At 38.9% G+C, this 24,912-nt stretch overlaps 1 protein-coding gene and 1 pseudogene across 1 annotated transcript in view; both read right to left on the bottom strand.

Moving 5' to 3' along the window:
- Positions 1-24,912, bottom strand: part of EFCAB5 (EF-hand calcium binding domain 5) — a 165,155-nt gene that overhangs the window by 38,165 nt on the left and 102,078 nt on the right. The window contains exons 8-14 of the mRNA XM_003277076.2: positions 23,453-23,608; positions 16,091-16,190; positions 13,086-13,979; positions 11,245-11,322; positions 11,054-11,146; positions 9,320-9,534; positions 7,509-7,665 (exon numbers count right to left, since the gene is read on the bottom strand). Coding sequence (XP_003277124.1) covers positions 7,509-7,665; positions 9,320-9,534; positions 11,054-11,146; positions 11,245-11,322; positions 13,086-13,979; positions 16,091-16,190; positions 23,453-23,608 — 1,693 coding nt within the window. The remainder of the gene's footprint in view (positions 1-7,508; positions 7,666-9,319; positions 9,535-11,053; positions 11,147-11,244; positions 11,323-13,085; positions 13,980-16,090; positions 16,191-23,452; positions 23,609-24,912) is intronic.
- On the bottom strand, positions 844-1,924 carry LOC105739083 (annotated as a pseudogene).

A 24,912-nucleotide genomic window follows, 5' to 3' on the forward strand; every position in this document is an offset into this window, starting at 1 on the left:
ATTGGCCTATGTGTTTTTATGCCAGTACCATGCTGTTTTGGTTACTAGAGATTTGTAGTATATTTTAAAGTCTGATAACGTGATCCCTCTTTGTTCTTTTTGTTCAGGATTGTTTTGGCCATCCATGGCGTTTTGTGATACCATATGAATTTTAGAATTTTTTTTATTTCTATGAAAAATGCTATTGGTATTTGATCAGGATTGTATTGAATCTGTAGATTGCTTTTGACAGTATGGTCATTTTCATTTTCTTTTTCTTCTTTTTTTTTAAGGGGCTGTAATTGTATTTATTAGACTAACAAGGCAAATGTGAATTTTCTTTTCTATAATCCAGTGAGTCTGTGTATTGGTTGACTCAGACAGACAAGAAGCCACAAGGAAACAAAGAAGTTATCATTTGTTGAGAGACGTTATTAACTACGTTCTTCCCTGAAGCTACTGGGATGGGAAAGGTCAGTGACTTCCTTTGAACCCTGAGACAATTGGGGGCTCTGGAGGCCTGCTGTGCCCCTGCTACTGAAGCAGCACCCCCTGTCAAGGCGGCCTCAAGTTCAGGAGCAGCTAATCACCGGCTCCAGCATTCAGTTTGTTTAGCCTTGTGATAGCTACATAGGCCACTTCCCATTGGTGTGCACTGTTTTCTTTTTCAGCTGTGAAATAGGCTGAACACCATCGGCCTGGGTATCCCTTTTTGGGGAATATGTCTGTCTGTCTGAATCCCTTTCTCTTAAAATGGCTCTGTGATAAAATGTGGTCATACCATGCTCCAGCACCGGGGGTACATGAGAGTACGCAGTCTGTGAGCGCCAATCAGACTCTCGTGCTGGGCCCCCGAGGCCCCGGCTAGCTGTGGTAGCAGTCGAGGAAGAGCAGGGAGAAGGAGCACATCACGAGGAAGAAGAGGATCCACACGCGGAAGCCAGCGTTGTTTTTAATGGCCTCTCTTATGTCTTCATTGCCTTCCTTGATATTTTCAGTTGCCCCCCACAACAAACTGGTGAAGGCTATCAATCTCAGCTTCCTGTTGCAAAACCTTTTCCGTGAATATCTCTTGAAGTCTGGAAATCTCAACCACTCTCCCTTCGATCTGCCTCACTTCATCAAACAAGCTGTTCATTTCCCCAATTAGTCGCTGATTTTCCTGTTCAAACATTTGTATTTCTTCTGGGGATAACTCATCTTCACCTTTGCCATCTCCCCAGGTTCCCAATTCAGGTTGGGTTTCAGTCAAAATCTTTTCTGGATGTTCTTCAGTGGCAGGGTTTTCTTCAGTCTTTTGAAGGACACTGTGAAACTTTCTCAGAAGATGTGGATTCTCTTGTCTTTGTATTTGGTTCTGGTTCCAGCTTAGATAATCTTTTCTTATCCACCACTCTTTTAACTTGGATGGCTCTTTGTTCTGAGTAAAGTTAACACACTCTTTTTTTAAGTAATCTTCAATGAAATCCAAAACAGCAGTCCTGTGCTCCTTCACTTGCCGGGAATGTATCTCCTTGAGAGCTTCCCTTCATAGTTGTTGAATTGCTTCAGAACAGGTCCTCATGAATATGTGGACATCCTGGTCTATCTGGTCTCATTCTGTGTCTGTCATCCTCCCATATTCAGACATGGTATGGCTATAAGCACTAATATAATCTTTCCTGTGTTCCAGAAGAAAATCTCTCAGTTTGCCAATGTGAGAAATCACTTCGCGGGCCCAGCTGGAGAAGTTGCCCTTGGGCCAGGGACTCCGGTGGAACAGCTCATCCCAGTTGCCATCGATTCCGCCACCCACTGCCACTCCCAGCGCTTTGTTCTGCCTCTTCACGGTCTTGACGCTGGCCCGGAATAGCAGCGTGATGTCCACCGCCCTAGCGACCCACACCGGCAGCCCCACAAGGGACCTACCCATGTCAGCAGCTGGTGACAGTGGTAGTATGGTCATTTTCACATTGGATTTAAACTAAACATTAGACCAAATGGACCTAACAGGTATTTATAGAACATTTTATCCAACAGCTAGCTGCAGAATACACCTTTTTTTTCAGCCCATGGAACATTCTCCAGGATAGACCACATGCTAAGTCACAAAACAAATCTTATCAAATTTAAAGGAATTGAAATCATATCAAATATCTTTTCTGACCTCAATGAAATAAAAATATAAATCAATAACAGGAGGAACTTTAGAAGTTAAACAACATGCTCCTGAATGAGCAGTGGGTCAATGAAGAAATGAAGAAGGGAATTTAAATTTTTTTTTGAATTTTTACTTTTTACTTTTTAATTTATTTTTTAAATTTTCTTCTACTGAGGTCCTATGCCATCATAAAATTTCTTGGAACAAATGAAAATAGAAACACAACATACTAAAACCTACGGAATACAGAAAAAGCAGTATTGAAATAGAAGTTTATAGAAATAAATGCTCACATCAAAATTGTAGAAAGCTTTCAAATAAACAATCTAACAATGCATCTCAAGGAATTTGGAAATCAAGAATAAACCAGACCCAAAACTGGTAGAAAAAAAGAAATAATAAAGATCAAAGCAGAAATAAATACAATTGAGACAAAAAAAATACCAAAAAATCAACCAAACAAAAAGTTGGTTTTGTAAAAGATAAACCATATTGCCAAACCATTAGCTAGACTAACCAAGAAAAAAAAGACCCAAATGAATAAAATCAGAAATGAAAAAGGAGATATTACAACTGATACCACAGCAATACAAAGAATCATTAGTGACTATTACAAACCATATGCCAACATAATAGAAAACCTAGCAGAAATGGAAAATTCCTGGATACATACAACCTACCAAGATTGAAGCAAAAAGAAATAGAAAACCTGAACAGACCAATCATAACTAACAAGATTTAATCTGTAATAAAATGTCTCTCATCAAAGAAAAGCCCAGGATCTGATGGCTCCACTGCGGAATTCTACCAAATGTTTAAAGAATATCTAATATCAGTTCTTCTCAAACTGTTTTAGAAAATTGAAGAGGAGGGAATTCTTCCAAACTCATTCTATGAGGCCAGCATTACACTAACACTAATGCCAGACAAGAACACAACAACAACAGAAACGGAAATTGTAAGCCGGTATCCCTAATGAACATAAAGGTAAGAATTCTCAACAAAATGCTAGCAAACTGAATGCAGCAACACATTAAAAAGATCATTCACACAGAGAATAAAAGAAAGGCTGGGTGTGGTGGCCTTTACCTCTAATCCCAGCACTTTGCGGGGCCAGGGCAGGAGGATCACTTGAGCGCAATAGTTTGAGACTAGTCTGGGCAACATAATGAGACCCTGTCTCTATTTAAAAAAAATAATAATAATAAGGAAATAAAAGATCATTCACCCTGATCAACTGAGATTTATCCCAATAATGCAAAGATGATTTAACATACAATAACCATGATACATCCCATCAACAGAATAGACAAAAAATTACATGACCATCTCAATAGATGCAGCAGCATATGTTATTAATGTCCTTGATGTTGAGGGCTTTTGGAGTCCTGTTACTCTTGTTTTCCCCACAATGGGGAAACTTAGCTGAGCGGGATCCCTCTTGGTGTCAGATCGGACATGGCCTATAAGCAGCTGCAGTGGCACTGGATTCCAGGTGCAGGTGCTCAGAGCAGGTGTGGGGTTAGGGTCCTAAGCACAGGATCTCCCAAACTCATTGTGGCTCCTGAGTCTTGGGGTGCAGGTTTGCTTTCTGTGGCAGGGTTGGGTGTAGGTTTCCCACAGACACAGGATCTGTGACTCTGAGGCACTCCCTAGCAGCTTGAGCCCAGGAGGCTGGGCTGTAGCTGTGATTCTACCCCTGGGGGGCAGGGCACAGCACTGGCCTGACTCCAGAGAGAACGCTTGCTCTGGAGGTTTGGGCCCAGCAGGAGGATATGGTTGCAATATGGGAACCTAAGCAAATAAAACTCAAAGGCAACTCAGGTCTCAGGGCATGAGGCACTGTGTAGTAGTGACACAAGACCATGGAATGGTGGGGCTCAGCATTATCCAAGACACTGTAAGACCAGGTACGGTGGCAGCAAGTAACCCAGAAAGGCAGAGCACAGCTGTTGTTTGGGCCTTAGGGAGTATAAGGAAAAGAATAGCAGTGACTCCACTTCCCAGGGAGAGGGGTATTTCAGCCACTCAGACTCTAAGGGTCTAGTACAGCTCCAGAGAAGCCAGGTACTAGAGTTGTTTGGACTGTAGGGCAGAGTTCCTTAGCTCAGCCAATGCTCTGTTTCCTTGGGACACAGGTTACTACATCAACTCAGCACTGGGATGTGTAGCAGCTCAGTTTGGCCAGGGTGCCAATTCCCAGAGGGCAATGTGCTGCTTCAGCTCAGGGCTGGGTGTGTGACTGTTCTGAGTGGCCAAGGCACCATTTCTTGGGATGCAGGGAGTTTCTTCAACTGAGGCACTATGGAGGAATGACTGCTTTGAGCGGTCAAGGAATTGTTTTTCTAGGAGGCAGAGTAGTGCCTCAGCTTTGGCCCAAGGGAATGAGGGGAGAGGTAGATGGAGTGACTCCACCTCCACTTGGCCTCATGTGGAAGAGTGCTTGCAGCTCCACTTGAGGATGCTGGGCCACTGGCCTGAGGTGATTTAGCCCCAGGGATGAAGGGGTGTCGTGACTACTCACCCCTGAGCAAGACACACTCCAGCCATAGTTCCAATCCCAAGCTGGTGTAGTGCAATAGCCACACGGGCCACAAGGGTCAGGGCACTATGTCAGCTTCTTCTCTGGGGAGAGCACAGGTATGTGGTCTAGAGGCAGCTCCCTCAGCTAGGCTTAATGCCTGTGAGGACTGCAGGGGACCCCAGTAGTGAGCTGTGTAGGTGTCCAAGGTGTCGATGGGGGTTGCTGGGATCCTCTTGCTTACTTCCACTTCATAGGTAGAAGTTCTTCCCAGTTCCCACCTGATCCTGGTTGGGGGATGGGGTAGTGGAGACCTGGCATCACCTTCTATTCTCTATGTGGCCATCTTGAGCTTCTGTGCTGACCAGGATCTCTGCTACTCCTCTGATGCAAGATGGCACTCTCCCTCAGTTATTTTTCTTAATGTAATTGTTTATTTGTTGTTCTGGCTTGTCTTTGTGAGGGAAACAGGCCCTAAGAGCTTCTAGTTGGCCATCTCGCTGATGTCACCAAAATAAATGTTTCCAAAATGTTTTAATTATAAAAGAGTTAAATGTCCTACTGGAATAGAAATGAACATATTAAAGCAAATTTAGTCATTTAAATAGAAAAAAGGCATAGCCAATAATGTTAATAGCTATCCTATGAAAAGTAATGGGGAAAAAATGACTTATTCCATTAAATTCAACAATGCAGACAGGTCACATGTTCTATAGCTTTTTATTTGTGATGTTTCTGCCCAAAAGATTAGGCTGTATTAGACAGGAATAAAAGCGGAAATGAGGCTGGGTGCAGTGGCTCACACCTGTAATCCCAGAACTTTGGGAGACTGAGGCAGGAGGATCTCTTGAGCCCAGGAGTTCAAGACTAGCCCGGGCAACATAGTGAGACCCTGTCTTAAAAAAAATTAGCCAGGCATGGTGGCACAGCCTATATAGTCTTAGCTACTCGGGAGGCTGAGATGGGAGGATCATTCGAGCCTGGGAGACAGAGGCTGGAGTGAGCCATGATTATGCCACTGCACTCCAGCCTTGGCAACAGAGTGAGACCTTGTCTCTAAAAAAAAGGTGGGGAGGGGGATGACAGACTAAAAGTTTCAAGTTTCCTCTTCCATATAGAAATCTTTCATTTTGAGGACACCAGCAGAAACCTTTCTAAAAACTTCTAATCCTATGATTTTATGCTATTTAAATCCCAATTTTAAATCTTGGACAAAGAAGCAATAAGAGTAGACCAAAACAAGCAAACAAACAAAAGAGCTGTTTGAAGATTTGCCAATCAGTTATTAGCAATGCTTGAAATTTAGAATCTTCTTCCTTTTTAAAGAGGATAAACCTGCTTTTCTTCTTCCATACGGCCATCAGCTCAGCAATCATCTCCTCAGACCAAATGGCTACCAATATGTGTTTATTGAGAGTCATTTTGTATAAGCCTGCCCTTGGAGAGAATAATTGTTCTTGTTTGCAGACATTTTTATCTGGCAGCAGATTCTGCCTCCTCATTGCTGTCCTTGTTCTCATTTGCTGGGCTTAATCTTTCACATTTTATGCTATCTATCTGTCCCTATTGCTATACCTTACTCATATATATGATCCCATATAATTCCACATAATTGGATTCCATATCATCGAATATATGGGACTTCCTTATAACACTACCCTTAGGTTCCTTGAATTCTAGGATTCTTCATATCTAAAGCCTTCGTTTTAAAAACAAGGAGACCTGGGTCTATGGAAGTTAAGGAACTTGCCAAAGATCACGGGATCATTTAGTGAAGATCCAGTATTGGAACCCAGATGCTATAACTACTGTCTAGTGTTCTCTGTAGGATGTGGTTTTGTGTTATGAAATTTGCCCATTTTGTAAGTGAAAATCACATCATTATGCCTTTTGGAATTTCATTAAGTAAATTCTCTTTGGATGTATCCTAAGACAAGCCAGGTAGTATAATGTAAAGTTTGTAGAAGACATAGTTACTGAAGAGAACATGACAATCAATAAACTTAGGAACATTTGAAGCTCAACCAATACAATGATTTTCGAAAGGGCTGAAGAACTTAACTAACCTTGACAATTCTTTCCCTTGTACACTATGTACTTTAAAAACTGAAAATCTGGTACACCAAAGTTAGCCAGATAAATCTTTAAACCCAGTGAGGAGAAAAATAATTTAAACTAAGATCTAATAAAATGAAGAAAGGAATTTATCATACTGGAATGAGAATTTTAGTGGCTTTTGACTGGTAAATATTGGTCATAAGAGAAAAATATAATACATAAAAAGTCACTAAGGAGAATAAGAAGTTAGTAAATTGAAGAAGAAATTTGCAAGCCAGTGAAGACAAAGAGATAAAACAAGAAGAGACAACAGGCAGAACTGTGGAATGGCTTGAATTCTTTTAACCTTAAAAGTGAGAGTAGCCAGGTATACGGAAGGAATCTAACTATATAGATTTAAGATTTTGGACAAAGCATTCTGCAACATATTCCACTTCTGACTGTGTTGACTAATGCACAAGGCTTCTAATATTTTCACATCCTTGCCAACACTTGTTATTTTCCACTTAAAAGATTATAGCCAGAGTTGGGCACAGTGGCAGGTACCTGCAGTCACAGCTGCTCAGGAGGCTGAGGTGGGAGGACCACTGGATCCCAAGAATTAGAGCCCATCCTGGGCAGCACAGTGAGACTCCCATCTCTATTTTTAGAAATTAAAAATAAATAAGATAAATGTATAGCTATACTAGTAGACATGAAGGGTTATCTCGTGGTTTTCGCATAACCAGTATTTTAATTGTATAGGTGTACTGGGAAACTTGAAGCCAAGTTAATTACCACAAGTTAAATAAGAACATTCTTATATTTTACCTTTCTTCATAGATTCTTTTTCCATTCCCTCCTTGTATGTATACAAGAGTTCATCAACTTCCTTCAGATCCAGGAAGCCTGAGCCATCACTGTCCCACTTCTGAAAGATGGCTTCTAGGAGAAGCCTCTGTCGGACTTGGAAAGCATTTTGGCTAAACTAGGATACAAACAGGATAATAAAGCACGGAAGATACATGTTCATTGTGCTAGCTAGCATTCTGTGTTTATCCCCAAAAAAGTCCAGCATCTTTTATTAAAACAGATTTACTTTGGGGCTAAGCGTGATATTAATGGAAAATGCAGTGATTCAGCAGTGGCGCATCCCTGTAAAGCCAGCCACTCAAGAGGCTGAGGCAGGAGTATTGCTTGAGGCTGGGAGTTGGAGACCAGCCTGAGCAACATAGTGAGACCTCAGTCTTAAAAAAAATTTTTTAAATATTTTTTAGAAAAGAAAATGCAGTGATTAATTTTAATCCCTTAAATACCATTTCTCTGTTTTACCTCTAGGCCAGAACAAAAACAAAAACAAAAACAAAACAAAACAGACATTCGTGGTTGGTCCCATGGTAGGGGGTTATCAGAACTTATTAACATTAGTGTCACTAAAGTTGGTATACAACCTCCCACTGCTAAACTTGACTGGCTTTGAAGGAAAAAAACAGTAACAGGCATTCTCTGCATTAGTATTCCTTAAGAATCTTTTTTTTTTTTTGCAAATTTCTTCTACGAACCTTAAGAATCTTTGACCATTCTTTTCCACTCCTTCTCTAGTTGTTCAGGAATGTGATAAATACACAGAGTGTATTTTAAAATTATTATTATTTTTATTTAGAGACAGAGTCTTGCTATGTCACCCAGGATGGAATAGAGTGGCATAATTACAGTTCACTGTAACTTCAAATTCCTGAACCCAAGAGATTTTCCCTCCTCAGCCTCCCAAAGCACTGGAATTACAAGCATGAGCCACTGCACCTGGCCCTAAGGGATATGTTTTGAGTGAAGGGAAATGAATGGCAGTGTTTAAATAATGAAAAATGGCTGTGTTTTAAAACTTCTTTTTTTATATTGAAATTTGGCTATATTTGACATTAATTTTATTTATCTTTTAGAGTTTTCACTAGGTTAATTAGATTAGTGAGATAGTAATTGAATTAACATCTAGATAGATTTAATTGCAAAAATAAAATGAATATATACCTTTTGATTTAGTAGGAAGAACTGGAATTGAGAAGGTAAAGGCAATTGTCTAGAATTAGGTTGAAAAGACTCATAAGGTTGATGATTACTGAATAAGCTTAGTGAAAGTAATTTACATATTTCATATAAGAGAGAATAAATTGTTTATATAAGCTAGTGTGTACACACTTACCTGTCACCCAAGTAAGTAGTAAGTTCTTAGGAAATATGTACTACCTGGGTGCTCATGAGTAAAAATATATACTCAGGCCATAATCATACCCCAGGTGTGTGTACTCATAAAGACACTCACACACAGGCAAATAATGCACACACACATCTTTGCATATATCCATATCTGCTTCTCAAAAAGCTTCAGAGAAAGAATAAAGCTGTACAATAAACCATCTTCTGCCAGGAGCAATCATGTTATTATTAGGGGAATGAGTTCTCTGGGGTGTGATCTTAGAATATTTGATGATAAAATAGAATCTTTAATGGCTATGCTTGTTGAAAGAAAGTGATCAGTTTGGTTGTACATTTTTTAACACTAGCCACATCGGGAGCAACTGAGGTTGAGAGATTTATTTATAATAGTGACCTCACTTGTATCATTAATAAATAATATTACCTACCTGTTCTAAGGCATTCATTTTCTCTTGTTCTGTTTCAACATAGCCCTCCTTAAAAAAGGAGGTGAGAGTCTCGCTGACACTCAAGGGAGCGTCTTCACCAACAAATGTCTCCAGGAGTTGCACAAACTGGAGCAGATTGAATGAAACTCCACTGAAGGCAGTTCTGCCTTTTACCTCCTTGCAAGACTGAATATTTCTGATAATTGAGTGTAAATCTGTCAAGCAGGAAACATTACCAAGCAGTAAAGTGAACAATTCTTTCAGTTAGGGAAAATAAATGAGTGCCTATTGTAATGAATACCTGCTATTTTTGCCTGTCAGGAATCCATGCTCCCTTCATGAGGACAGCATCCTCCTTTTTTCTTTGGAAAAACATCTCTCCATTGTCAGTTCAGATGAGTCAGGTCATACTGTGCCTCCCACTTTTGTGCCATGGATGGTCATGTGATATACATCTGGCTAACAATTCATATATGATAGCAATGTAACCTACTATAGGCCTATGAGAGTTAGCCTCAGAACTTTTGGAAGAGCTATTAGGGACGAATCATTCTTTTTGTACTCTGATTGCTAAACTAGTAGAATCTAAGCTTAGAGATGCTTTCATGGCCATTTTTGTCACAACATGGAGAAAACTGTCTCAATTGAAAGTGACACAGAAAAACAGGGCTCAGAGGAAGACAGACAGTATCCTGCTGCTATCATTGAGCCTTTGAATCTAGTGCCTGAAAACAGCTGCACTCTGAACTTTCTAGTTAAATAAATGACTAAATACCACCACCACAACTCCTTCCTCCAAGAGTCTTGACTAATATATTTACATTTTAGCTCAATAGTACAGTATGAAGTATATTTCATAAAATGTCAGCAAAGTGACTTCCGTTTGATTTATTCATGGATTCAATCATTCATGCCCTTATACCTTCTATATGAGATTTGATGTGACTCAAAAAAAAGATTACTCACAATTTTTACATACATTGGTAAAGCAAAATTGATATAAAGATGACTAAGAAGAAGAACATGAACTAGCAGGCTGCAAGAGGTTGACCAATGCCATGCATTTTCACCAGAAAATTTGAGGATAGAAAGTTTGTTATTTGAGGCTTAAATGAGAGAAAAATTGGCAGGTAGGAAGAAGATAATCTTGATCTAATTTACTTCTACAACTTGTTGATGTGAAAGGCAAAACAATATAATAGCATTTTAGTGAAATATGAGTGCTTTTGGAACAATCATTTTAAAGACATGCTTTGTCGGAAAGCCAGAAACTACTCTGCTCTGTTGAGTAGATCTTTCTTTGCAAGTCTTCAAAAACAAGATAGATTCTCACTTGTCTCATATGTTTAGATGTGGCCCTACCAGGGAAAGGAATAGCTGAAATGATTTCTATCGAGTTTTAGTATCTAATGTCTGATTTTCTCTGTATGCTTAGATCATAGCTTTAAAGCAGTGGTAGGGCCATATCATGGTTAAAAAATGGATACTAATGCCATAAGTTTTAAAGCAGAAGAGCATTCATCAATAGCACATGCTGCCATCAATAGTACATCACCACCAAATATATCTATCTGGTATATATTTAGATTCACCAGCTCAAGGACAAAATAATGCAAGGAACACCTTCCCATTCTGCCTTAGCTAAATTCAGTCTTTATCATCGAGTACCACAGTAAATTACATCCATCTATTGGACTGCCATCTATTCTTCCTACTTTCATTTTTAACATGTACCTGTGAACCTGGAGTTACCATAGATTAAGTTTGCCTGTTCCTCATCTTCAAATGTGACATACTTCATTTTCCAGTTACAAGTAAAAAATTCACCTGTAAAAACATATTCCATAACATAGCCAATCAAACTTCGCTTTCACAATATTTTTGTTCTAGGATACAAATGAAAGGAGGATTAAATGAGGAGTTACCTGACCATGACTTTCCTTCTATTTTTTGGGACTTGGGTTCACAGGACTTGTCTTTCTGAACTTCCTTTTTTGTAGTTTCTAAAAGGTACAAATGAAAATGCTTATGAATTAGACATTACATATTCCATTAGCTATTCTAAGGTTAATAAGTGATAGAAACGCCTTGCATATAGAACACCAAAAACTCTAAGTACTTTCCCATATATGCAGTGTTGCAATCGACCACAGTGAAGTCACTTAATAACTTGAATTTTTGAAAGCAGCTCTATAGCAAAAGCTATTTTGTATCCAATTTGGCCATGCAAAATGAGGGCTACATTTCTCAGCCACCCTCACAGCTAGGTGTTACTATACAGTAGCCCCCTTTTTAACCTTGGGAGGATATGTTCCAAGATCCCTAGTGAATGCCTGAAACTGCAGATAGTACATATACTTTTGCAGTTTGAGGTGTGACAGAAAAAGTAGCATGAATTTCTTTTTCCTTCTTCACAATTTAATAAGTTAAAGATTTGTTCTTACTGTAAATTTTAACAACCTCAGAATACAATTTCCTTTCTTTCCTAAGTTGAGAACGAACCTACCTTCCTTCCTTCCCTCTCTCCCTCCTTCCTTCCTTCCTTCCTTCCTTCCTTCCTTCCTTCCTTCCTTCCTTCCTTCCTCTCTCTCTCTCTCTCTACTTTCTTTCTTTCTTGATAGGGTCTCACTTTGTTGCTTAGGCTAGATGGAGTGCAGTGGTGCAATCATGGCTTATTGCAGGCTCAACCTTCTGAGGTTCAGGTGATCCTCCCACTTCAGCCTCCTGCATAGCCGAGCCTACAGTTGCATGCCACCATGTCCAGCTAATTTTTTTTTTTTTTGAGATGGTGTTTCGCCATGTTCCTCAGGCTGGTTTTGAACTCCTGGGTTCAAGCGATCCATCCATCTCAGCCTCTCAAAGTGCTGGGATTACAGGCATGAGCCACCATGCCCAGCTGAGAATTTTCACCTTTTCACTTCAAAGGTAGCATTTTATGGCTTCTCTTTGGCATATCCAAATTGCCAGCACCATTAGTCTTGTGACTGAAGCCATTATTAGGTAAAATAAAGGTTACTTGAACAAGAGTACTGCAACGTAATGACAATCTGATAATCCAGCAGCTATTAAGTGACTAATGAGCAGGTAACATAGACAACATGGACATACTGAACAAAAGGTGCAAGATTTCATTACACTACTCAGAATGGTGCACAATTAAAAATGTATGAATTATTTCTAGAATTTTCCATGTAATACTTTCTGACTGTGGTTGATTGTGGTTAACTGAAACTGTGGAAAGCAAAACCATGGATAAGGGGGAACTACTGTATGCCTAAATTCTGACCAAAGACATGAGCATAAATATTTGAAATGCAGGGTGCATTCTGTCTTGAATATGACTTTCAGAAACTCTTCTAGAACATATATTTTATATTTAACTGAAAAAAGCAAGACCCATTTACAGTTGAAATAAAAGAAAATTTTTAAAGTGGTTTCTAATATCAGACATTACATTTAGAACAAAAGGGCTTCTACTTCCTTTTCAGAAACCCAATTAAAACACTTCTATAATCTAGTGCAATGGAAATTATACGTTAATTGACAATACAAACATTCTGGTTTGCATTTCGTTGGTGAACGTAATTAACTTAATTGATTATTGTTCAAGGTCTAGACTCACGTGGAGCAGCAAAATATGCCTGAGGTTTGCATGACCTGATATGCCAGAAAAAAAATTCTAACTTAAATGAGTATTTTCTGAAAAGACTTTAAAAACAATTCCACGAAACAGGGAGCTGATGTTGTAGAAGAACTGCATTACTACCTGAAAAGTGATCTTTTCTACTTAACGTTGGAACTTCCTCTTGCAGTTCAGAACTCAGGAATATTTCCTTTTCATATGTTTGTTCCCAAGACCTCTTTTCCTGTAGAGGGACTTCAATGTACTCAGAGGGTATAGATTCCCCATATTTTGTAGTTTTTAAGAAACTATCTTTTCTCGATTGTGAAGTTGAGCCTATGTCTTCTTGCTCTTCTGAAATTATCTTTCCATAAGGTCCTTGTTCTGATTTTTGGTATGGTTCTTCTATTATTGACTCTCTGAGTGATCCCTGTTCTGCAGCTGACATTCTGCGTGATCCTTGTTCTGCTACTGATGCTTTGCATCGATCTTGTTCTGCAATAGACTCTCTGCGTGACCCTTGTTCTGCAACTGACTCTCTGCTTAATCCTTGTTCTGAAACTGACACTCTGCGTGGTCCTTGTCCTTCTATTGACCCTTTGTGCTGTCCTTGTTCTGTAGTTGACTCTCTGTGTGTTTCTTGTCCTGTTAGTAACCCTCTACTTGACCCTTGTTCTAGAGTTGACTCTGTGTGTGTTCCTGGTTCTATTACTGATTCTGTGTACAGTTCTTGTTCTGCAGTTGGCTTTTTGCCTTGTTCTTGTTCTTCAGTTGAAATTCTTTGTGGTCCTTGTTCTGCAGTTACTCCTCTCTGCTGTTCTGGCGGGTTTGGTGGTGGTGTTGATGTTCTCTGTTCATTGAGTTTAGGTTGATCTGGACTTTCTAATAATTTACTTTGGGTTTTGCTAGCATGTTTTGCAGAAAGTAATGTATTCATCTCCAAGAGCACTTTGTCAAAACCTTCATAAATGTGTTTCTGATTATCCATGTCTCCCCACAACTCAGTCAAGTTTATCTCTTCAAATTCAATGAATGGCCCTAATGCAGAAAACAAAATATTCACTTAAACCATTGATCTTATAATGCAGAATTGGAGCTATTAAATTAATGCAAAGAAAAGCATTGAGCACATAGATTGTAATATAGACCTATTGCTCTAAATAAATATCAGTTATCTTTGGCTGCAACACAATAAAAAGTAAAAAGGTACCCAAAAGAACTTATACTACTATAAGTTAGAAATCATCCCTTCCTAAAAGGTGTGATTTTGGAAATAAACAGGATTCTCCTTTTGCTACTTGGAGTGTTGCTTAGACTGCCAAGGCAAATAGAATTTGTCCTCTACCTTTGTGGTCTCCTACAATAAGCATCGCATAGGGATGGGAAAAGGGACACATCTTTTATCTCAAATATATTTTCAATATCTGCAATATAAAAAGCAAGTCTTTATCCATGACAATCTTTCAATGAGGCTATGTTTTTCCAACATTCATTTTTTCCCCCTATTTCTTTCCCTCTTCTTTGTTTTTCATTCCTCAATTGTTTTCCTCTACATTTATGTGGACACCTAGAACAGAATACTAGGGAAAATTGGATAGTATTCAGAGAATCCCACTGTTAAACAACAACAATAAAACCCTGGTGTCTGGTGTCTGTACTATAAAGAGTGGAAATCATGCCACAAGACTGTACCCACTTCTCCCAAAACAGTAGTGGTAAGCTATAAAATTGCAATTCTCACAATTTTCAGAAATACTCCAAGTATATCACCCACAGATTTGTAAGTATCCAATTAATAAATCTTCACACAGAAATAAAATATTGACATTCTTGGCTGGGTGTGGTGGCTCAATACCTGTAATCCCAGCACTTTGGGAAGCCAACGCAGGTGGATGCCTGAGGTCAGGAGTTTGAGACCAGCCTGCCCAACATGGCAAAACCCCGTCTCTACTAAAAATACAAAAAAATAGCTGGGTGTGGTGGCGGGCGCCTGTAATCCCAGATACTTGGGAGGATGAGGCAGGGAGAATCGCCTGAACCCGGGAGGCAGAAGTTGCAGTGAGCTGAGATCGCACCATTGCACTCCAGCCTGGGCAACAGAGCGAGACTCTGTCTCAAAAAAAAAAAAAAAAAAAGACATTCTCTGGGAAACTCAGCCAGTACAATACCTTCTCTTTAAAAAAAATGAAAATAAGCCGAGCACAGTGGCACATCCCTGTAGTCCTGGCTACTCTGGAGGCTGAGACAGGAGGATTGCTGGAGCCCAGGAGTTTGAATCCAGTCTGGGCAACATAGCAAGACCCCATCTCTGAAAAAGTAAAATAAAATAAACATAAAAATAAACCCCATAATTGTTATTTGTTTTTTGTTATTTGTTTTGGAAATAACATAAAAAGGATATTTTACTGTATAAGTAAATGCTTGGGAAAAGGAAATACTGTTCTTATAAATCTTATAATTTTAAGTTGGGCATTAAAAATGGAATTACCAGGCTGGGTGTAGTGGCTTACATCTGTAATCCCAGCACCCAGGCATTTGAGACTATCCTTGGCAACAGGGTGAAACCTTCTCTCTATTAAAAATACAAAAAATTAGCTGGGCATGGTGGTGCACACCTGTAGTCCCAGCTACTCAGGTGGCTGAGGTGGGAGAATCATCTCCCACCTGGGACGTTGAGGCTGCAGTGAGTCATGATCATGCCACTGCACTCCAGCCTGGGTAAGAAGAGTAAGACTCTGTCTCAAAAAAATTTTTTTGTTAATGAAATGGAATTACCATTACTAACTTAATTTCCAAAACATTCAGACTGTCACTAAGGCATTTCTTCATTTGAATGAATTTAAAATTGAGTTCTAGCTGAGTTCTGATATAAAATTTTTGAGTATTGCACTGTGGTGAAAAATACATCTATTGTGATGAAGAGTGAATTTTGTGGAGGGAATAAACAACTAGATACAGTTATCACGATCTAAGAGAGCTATTATGTGAAGGGATTCCATGGTGGCAGAATAATCTTGTGTTAACATATCAATGTATCATATCAGTACATATCAGTGTATCATATCAGTACATATCAGTGTATCATATCAGTACATATCAGTGTACTGCGACACTCCAGCTCGAACATACTCCCTCTGAGTGGCACTTACATTGTCGTGGGTTTTGAAGTAAACTCCTAAGCATTTGTGAACTATGGTCATAGAACAATTCCAGCAGGGCCAATGTCCTCTGCCGATCCAAAAACCCTACCTAAGCAAAGAAGAAAGTTTGTGATTAGTTGTTACAGGAGATTTAAGATTTTTATGCAGTTGGAATGTGGCTTCTTGAAGCTTTTATCATCACTACCACCACAACAATCATCATGTAAATAAAAGCTGCAGCATCAAAATCAGGAAAGTTATATCTTGCCTTTAGGCTTATACTCTACTTTCCCATTCTGTGACATGTCAAAATGAGCTCTACTTAGTAAATGTTTAAGAAATATTTGTGACTGACTTATTGATGGCTAAATCCAATGTATAATGTTCAGTTCTTATCTTACCTGACCTGAGTATGTCACTTGAAACAATTTACTGCTCTCTACTTGTCCTTTTTCCATTGTTGTTTTTGAAAAATTTTTTTAATTATAGAAAATGATGGAATTAACGTATGTGTTCCCAACACCCAGAAATAATGATTGTTAACATTTTGTGTATGTGCTTTAAAAAGCCTGATATAGCAACACGGTGAGACCTCCCTTGCTTCAAAAAATAAAAAATTAGCCAGGCATGGTGGTGTACACCTGTAGTCCTAGCCACTCCAGAGGCTGAGGTCAGAGGATAGCTTGATTTGCAGTGAGCTATGATCATATCACTGCAGTCCAGCCTGGCTGACAGAGCAAGACCTTGTCTCAAAAACAAAAACAAAAAAACCTGACATAAGCCAGGTGCGGTGGCTCACGCCTGTAATCCCAGCACTTTGGGAGGCTGAGGTGGGTGGATCACCTAAGATCGGGAGTTTGAGACCAGCCTGACCAACATGGAGAAACAATGTCTCTACTAAAAATACAAAAATTAGCTGGGCATGGTGGCGGGCGCCTGTAATCCGAGCTACTCGGGAGGCTGAGGCAGGAGAATCACTTGAACCCAGGAGGCGGAGGTTGTGGTAAACAGAGATCATGCCATTGCACTCTAGCCTGGGCAACAAGAGCAAAACTCCATCTAAAAAAAAAAAAAAGAAAAAAATACCTGATATAGTACATACGTCTTTCTTCAAATTGCTTTTATTTATTCAACATTGAGATCTAATTCATATCTGTAAAGAAATATATTTTATACTTTTTAACTGCAATAAGGCATTCTGTAATATGAAAACACCGTAATTAAAAAAAAACTCCTCTATTGATGGGCGTTTTGATTATTTTTAGTATTTTGATATCAACGTAATGCTGCGATGGATATCCTTATACACATCTCCTTGTGTACATATGCAAACATTTCTCTAGGATAAATAACTAGAAGTGGAACTACTGGATTGTATAATGTATGCATTTTCAACTTTATTAGTTATAGCCAAATTGCTTCACAAAATGTTCATACCAATTTACATTCTTGCCAGCATTGAATGACAGTATTATTTCTCCATATCCACATCAATACTTGATATTGTTAGAGTTTATTATTTTTTGTAATTTGATAGATAAAAATGGTACCATTATTTTAATTTGCATTTCCCTGATTACTAGTGAGACTTCATATATTTTCATGTGCTTATTATATGTTTGGGTTTTTCCTCTTCTATGAATGGGTTTTTCATATCCTTTTCCCATTTTTCAATTGGGACCGGTTGCCTATTTCTTTTGTTTTTTTTGTTTGTTTGTTTTTGTTTTGAGACACAGTCTCACTCTGTCACCCAGGCTGGAGGGCAGTGGCGCGATCTCGGCTCACTGCAACCTCCACCTGCCGGGTTCAAGCGATTCTCCTGCCTCAGCCTCCGGAGTAGCTGGGACTACAGGCGCCTGCCACCATGCCCGGCTAAATTTTTTGTCTTTTTTGTAGAGATGAGGTTTCACAGTGTTAGTCAAGATGATCTCAATCTCCTGACCTCGTGATCTGCCCGCCTCGGCCTCCCAAAGTGCTGGGATTACAGGCGTGAGCCACTGCGCCCCACCCAGTTGTCTATTTCTTATTAATTTGCAAAATTTTGAGAGTGACCATTCTTTTATTTACATAGCAAATATTTTTTCCCTGTTTATCTGTTGTCTTTCCATTTAACTTTTGGTGAGTTTAGCCATATCAATGTTATCCATTAATTTTGAGGATATACATTAATTTTGAGGTAGTCAAATGTATCAATCATTTCCTTTTGATATACGGTGAAAAATCAATGAATGATATTGGGACAGTTAATTTTTCATATTGGGAAGAACATAAAAGTAGACCCACTGTCATTAATGAGAAAAGTGAGTTATATCTGATCAGAAACCTAGATGTGGAAAACAAAATTTAAAAAATTTTAGAAGCAGCCAGGTGTGCTGCTTCTAAAACTTTTTAAGACAGGGTCTCACTAAGGAATACTCCTAAGGAATACTCCAAATAAACACAAACCATTTTGAGTTCCAAATATATGCTCTAAATTTGCTTTGTTTTTTTTTTTTTTTTGAGAGAGGGTCTCCCTCTGTCACTTAAACTGGAGTGCAGTGGCATGACCATAGCTCACTGCATCCTCAAATTCCTGGGCTCAAGCACTCCTCCTGCCTCAGCAGGAGTCGCTGGGATTACAGGTATGAGCCACCACACTTGGCTGCTTCTAAAATTTTAAAAATTTTGTTTTCCACATCTAGGTTTCTGATTAGATAGAACTCACTTTTCCTCATTAATGAGGGTGGAATCTACTTTTATATTTTTCCCAATATGGAAAATTAATTGTCCTAGTATAACTCATTGATTACTCCTTTTCCCAATGATTTATGTTGCCACCTGTGTTATATACTAAATTCCCACATGCTCTTGCATCTGATGCCAGATCTAATATTCTGTTCCACTGATTTGTCTATTCCAGTACCAAAGCCAAAGCTATTTTAATTAATATGAGTTTATTTTAAAAATATGCTCCTGCACAGCAAAATAAACTATCTCCTGTTTGTCTGTTTACACCCAACCTGAACATACAATTTTCATAAGAAGACATACATGGCTGGTGCCTGTAATCACTGCACTTTGGGAGGCCTGGCAGATCTCTTGAGCCCAGGAATTTGAGACTAGCTTGGACAACATAGTGAAACCCCATCTCTACAAAAATTATCTGGGCCTGGTGGTGTGGCTTATAGTCCCAGTTACTCAGGAGGCTGAGGTAGGAGGATCGCTCAAGCCCAGGAGGTTGAGGCTGCAGTGAATTGTGATCTTGCCACTGCACTCCAGCCTGAATGACAGAGTGAGATCCTGTCTCAGAAAAAAAAAAGAAGAAGAAGAAGACACACACGCAGCCAACAAGCATATGAAAAAATGCTCAATATCGCTAATCATTAGAGAAATGCAAATCAAAACCACAGTGAGATACATCTCACACCAGTCAGAATAGCTATTATTAAAAAGTCAAAAAATAACAGATGCTGGCAAGGTTGCAGAGAAAAGGGAATGCTTATACACTGTTGGTAGAATGTAAATTAGTTCAGCCATTGTGAAAGCTGTTTGGTGATTTCTCAAAGAACTCAAAGCAGAATTACCACTTGGCCCAGCAATCCTATTATTGGGTATATATCCAAAGGAATATAAATTGTTCTACCATAAAGACACATGCACACGTATGTTCATTGCAGCACTATTCACAATAGCAAAGACATGGAACCAACCTAAATATGAATCTATGGTAGACTGTACAAAGAAAATGTGGTATAAGCCAAGCGCAGTGGTTCATGCCTGTAATCCCAACACTTTGGGAGGCCGAGGAGGGAGGATCACTTGAGCTGAGGAGTTCAAGAGCAGCCTGGGTAACACGGTGAGTTACCATCTCTACAGAAACATAAAAAATTAGCCTGGCATGGTGGCATGTACCTGTAGTCCTAGCTAGTCCTGAGGCTGAGGTGGGTGGATCACTTGAGCCTGGGCTGCAGTGAGCTGTGATCACACTACACTCAGCCTAGGTGACAGAGCAAGGCCCTGTCTCCAAAAAAAAATGTAAAAGAAAATGTGGTACATATGCACCATGGAATTCTATGCAGTCATAAAAAGAATGAGATTATGTCATTTGCAGCAACATGGATGGAGCTGGAGGCCATAATCCTAAGTGAACTAACACAGGAACAGAAAACCAAATACCAACGTTTCCCCTTATAAGTGGGAGCTAAACACTGAGTACATATGGACAGAAAGAAGGGAACAACAGACACCAAGGCCTATCTGAGGGTCAGGGGAGGGAGGAGGGAGAGGATAAAAAAAACCACCTATAGGGTACTGTGCTTATTATCTGGGTGGCAAAATAATACGTCCATCAAACCCCCATGTCACACAATTTACGTATATAACAAACCCATACATGTACCCCTGAGTCTAAAATAAAAGTTGTCCGGGCAGGTGGTGCACACCTGTAGTTCCAGCACTTTAGGAGGCCGAGGTAGGCAGACAACTTGAGCTCAGGAGTTTGGACCAGCCTGGGCAATGTGACAAAATCCCATCTCTACGAAAAATAAAAAAATTAGTTGGGCATGGTGGCACACGCCTGTAGTCCCAGTTACTAAGGAGGCTGAGGTGGGAGGATGGCGTAAGCCTGGGAGGTGGAGGCTGCAGTGAGCCGAGATCCCATCACTGCACTCCAGGTTGGGTGACAAAGTGAGACCCTGTCTCAAAAAATAAAATAAATTAATTAATTAAATAAAAGTAAAAAAAAAATCAGGGAAATTCTCCCCAACTTGTTTTTCATTTGTAATTATTTTTGCTATATTTGAACCTTGATTTTTCCATCTAAATTTTTTTTAACTAAACCTTTTAAAATATATATATACCCTATACACAGAAAAGTGCACAAAACCTAAGTATATGGTTTTATGAATTATCAGAATAAAAAAAACACACAGGAACACTTTCTCAAAGAGAATCACAAGCTTTAGTAGAGGGCAGAGCTTTGTTCCAAAACTCAGGGAAACTACAATATGATTTTACTGTTTGAATTGCCACAGCATTCCAAATGCAATTCCAAATTGCCATATTCCCTCTAAATATTCTAGCCTGGGTGATAGAGTGAGGCTGTCTCTGTCACAGGCGCAATCTCCCTCTCTCTCTCTCTCTCTCTCTCTATATATATATATATAATTATATATGTATATTATATATTTATATACACATACATCATGCATGTATATATAATATACATATAATATAATATATAATATTTGTACATACATATATATGTACATATATAATTTATTATATATATTATAATGCAGATGCTAGAATGCAGCAGCATGATCATAGCTCACTACAGCCTCTACCTTCTGGGTTCAAGTAATCCCCCAACCTCAGCCTCCCAAATAGCTAGGACTACAGGCATGTACCACCATGCCTGGCTAATTTTTAAATTTTTTAGAAACAGAGTCTCACTATGTTGCCCAGGCTGTTCTTGATCTCCTGGCTCAAGAGATCTTCCCACCTTGGCCTCCCAAAGCCCTGGGATTACAGGCATGAGCCACCACATCCAGCCTCGAATATATCTTTTTAACCAGCAGCTGAGACAAAAGTTCTAAAAGCCCAGACTTTAAATGGAAAATGCTGGGCTCTTAAGAAACAATGGAGAATCATAAAGTAAAGAAGAATGCAAAATATATTACATATTATATATAGAGTGCCTCATATATATTTATATATTAAATACATATAAATATATAGTTATATATGCATGTGTGTGTGTATAAGACATATACATAGTCATTATGTTATGCATTTTGGGGCTTTGTTCCCAGATATATATTTCATTCAGAAACTCATCTAACTTCTTTTTTTGAGACTCTATCTGTCCTCTGAAGGGGTTAAAATATGCTACTCTGGCATATTGACCAAGTTAAAGACACTTGAAAAGCAACAGATATGAGAAGATCACTTGACCTTCGTGCTGTTTCTTCAAAGCAGAAGATGAAATTCCCCTGTGAAAGTAACTCTCCCTATACTATAAGGAAAGGCATAATTGTTATCTTCAAGGATGAGAAGTTGAGACCAACAGAATACTATACAGACCTTGTTAGAATAACTCTTATCTTTTAAGACTCCCCACATAATTTAGTCACATTTTCATGGTTTACTGTTCTTTGTCCAATCCAGTACATAAGTAACTGACTCTAACTGCTTCTTTGGGTCTTCATTTCCTTAAGAGGACTCCTGTGCCATATAAAACTTGTAACTAAATTTGTATGGTTTTCTCCTGTTATTCTATCTTATGTCAGTTTAATGCTCAGACCCAGCAGGGATCCTACGAGGATGGAAGTGTAGTTTTTCTGCCCCTGCACTTTCAATATCGGCATATAACTGCTGCTTGAATGATGGGAAGAAAAGCAAAGAATGAAAGCAAACCTCAATTAATTGCTCTAAATATTATCCCACTATGTTTGTTACAGCACACAAATTGGTGTTAAGTTGGCCAACAGAGAATAGTTGTCCTTCAGGCATAATACCATGGAGTAAAACTTTGACACTTGTCACCCAGTATTTATTACAAGCTCTGTTAAAAGAAGCAATATTCAATAAGGATTGACTGAAAGACACATAGACATTTCAGATTTTATAAAATATATTCCTGACTTCATTCAAATTGCAGGAATCTGTGAACCTAGATTGCAATATATTGGTTCTTTTAAGAATTGCTTTTTCTGAATTGCAGTCCAGTGTGGCATCATTTGCCTACATTTGAAGTAACTATAAGAAACTGTGCGAAAAAAGTCATTGTTTAATTTATTACAAGCCCATCATGAAAGATTTTCACTTCAGCACGTAAGGGCCCCTTTAATAAAGAGAAGCTCCTAACTATAATTTGAACCCCAAATTCCTGTGCTTCTTAGCACTTGTTTGTAATTATCTTATAAACATTGTTAATAGGGTGTTTGGTCATGTTTCCCTTTTCACATTCCCACTGCTAGGAAGCTTAGATCCAAACTTGTAAACAACCCACAACGACTATTTAGGTCATTATGTTATGCATTTTGGGGCTTTGTTCCCAGCTTCATTTACTATCCCCTCTCTTATTTTTTTCTTCTTTCATCCTACTTTTAGTTTACATTTTGTTGTTGCATATTATCTATTCTTGTGAGCTTACTTAAATTCTTTCTGGACATGGAGATACAAACAAATAAATATAAGGTTCATAAACAAATATATTTCAGTAAAGTTTGTATCTATTTTGTAGAGATGGGGTTTCACCATGTTGTCCAGGCTGGTCTCAAACTCCTGGGCTCCAGCAATCCACCAGCCTCAGCCTCCTAAAGTGCTGGGATTACAGGCGTGAGCCACAGTGTCTGGCCAAGAAGCAATTATTTAACTGTCTTAACCCACCTTCCCATGGTCACAATGTAGGAAGAGTTCAGCGAACATCTGCCTCCGCATGTCAGCTTTTATGACCTCCCGGAATTCATCTGCAGAGTGGCAAAGGTGCTTAAGGAGTTCCTCAAACATTTCACTCTTCAAGTCTTTAATATGTGAAGAGATGTACTACAGGGGGAAAAAAAAAGAAGATAAACGATTGACTTAAAACCATGCTCTACTTGGATTTTCCCCAGGATTCAACAAATGTGCATGAAATACATTGGCTGTAAAATGTTTCCATATGATTTGCTTATCACTTAGATGAAGCATTTTCATGTTAGCTGCTGTAAAATCTGTGATGCAGAGAGAGGTAACTAATGCAGTCCCCAATACCACACATCAGTGGGACTAGATATTTTTGGAGCAATTTCCCTCTATATCACATCAACACTATATAGGGCAGACTTTCCTCACAGTATGAAATAGCAGTAGTTGCCTATAAAATGCTACCTGCAAATTAAAAGTTCTAAAAATTGAATGCAGTTTTTCAATGGTATATGGTATATAAAAGCACGTGTATTGCAAGACTGGCTGCATTTAATTACTGGAGTGTAAGCGACAAGCATCATGGGTGGCTTTTTGTTTTTTGATATTGCAATAAGATATCCTTTGTCTATGATCTTTTTTTTTGTTGAGTAATTTTTTTTTACTATCATACTTTAAGTTTTAGGGTACATGTGCACAATGTGCAGGTTTGTTACATACGTACACATGTGCCATGCTGGTGTGCTGCACCCATTAACTTGTCATTTAGCATTAGGTATATCTCCTAATGCTATCCCTCCCCCTTTTCCCCACCCCAAACAGTCCCCGGAGTGTGATGTTCCCCTTCCTGTGTCCATGTGTTCTCATTGTTCAATTCTCACCTATGAGTGAGAACATGCGGTGTTTGGTTTTTTGTCCTTGCGATAGTTTGCTGAGAATGATGGTTTCCAGTTTCATCCATGTCCCTACAAAGGACATGAACTCATCATTTTTTATGGCTGCATAGTATTCCATGGTGTATATGTGCCACATTTTCTTAATCCAGTCTCTCATTGTTGGACTTTTGGGTTGGTTCCAAGTCTTTGCTATTGTGAATAGTGCCACAATCAACACACGTGTGCATGTGTCTTTATAGCAGCATGATTTATAGTCCTTTGGGTATATAACCAGTAATGGGATGGCTGGGTCAAATGATATTTCTAGTTCTAGATCCCTGAGGAATTGCCACACTGACTTCCACAATTGTTGAACTAGTTTACAGTCCCACCAACAGTGTAAAAGTGTTCCTATTTCTCCACATCCTCTCCAGCACCTGTTGTTTCCTGACTTTTTAATGATGGCCATTCTAACTGGTGTGAGATGGTATCTCATTGTGGTTTTGATTTGCATTTCTCTGATGGCCAGTGATGATGAGCATTGAAAAAATATGATCTTCTTTTAAAGTA

Source organism: Nomascus leucogenys, chromosome 19 (genome assembly GCF_006542625.1).
Source record: "Nomascus leucogenys isolate Asia chromosome 19, Asia_NLE_v1, whole genome shotgun sequence".
Classification (NCBI taxonomy): domain Eukaryota; kingdom Metazoa; phylum Chordata; class Mammalia; order Primates; family Hylobatidae; genus Nomascus; species Nomascus leucogenys.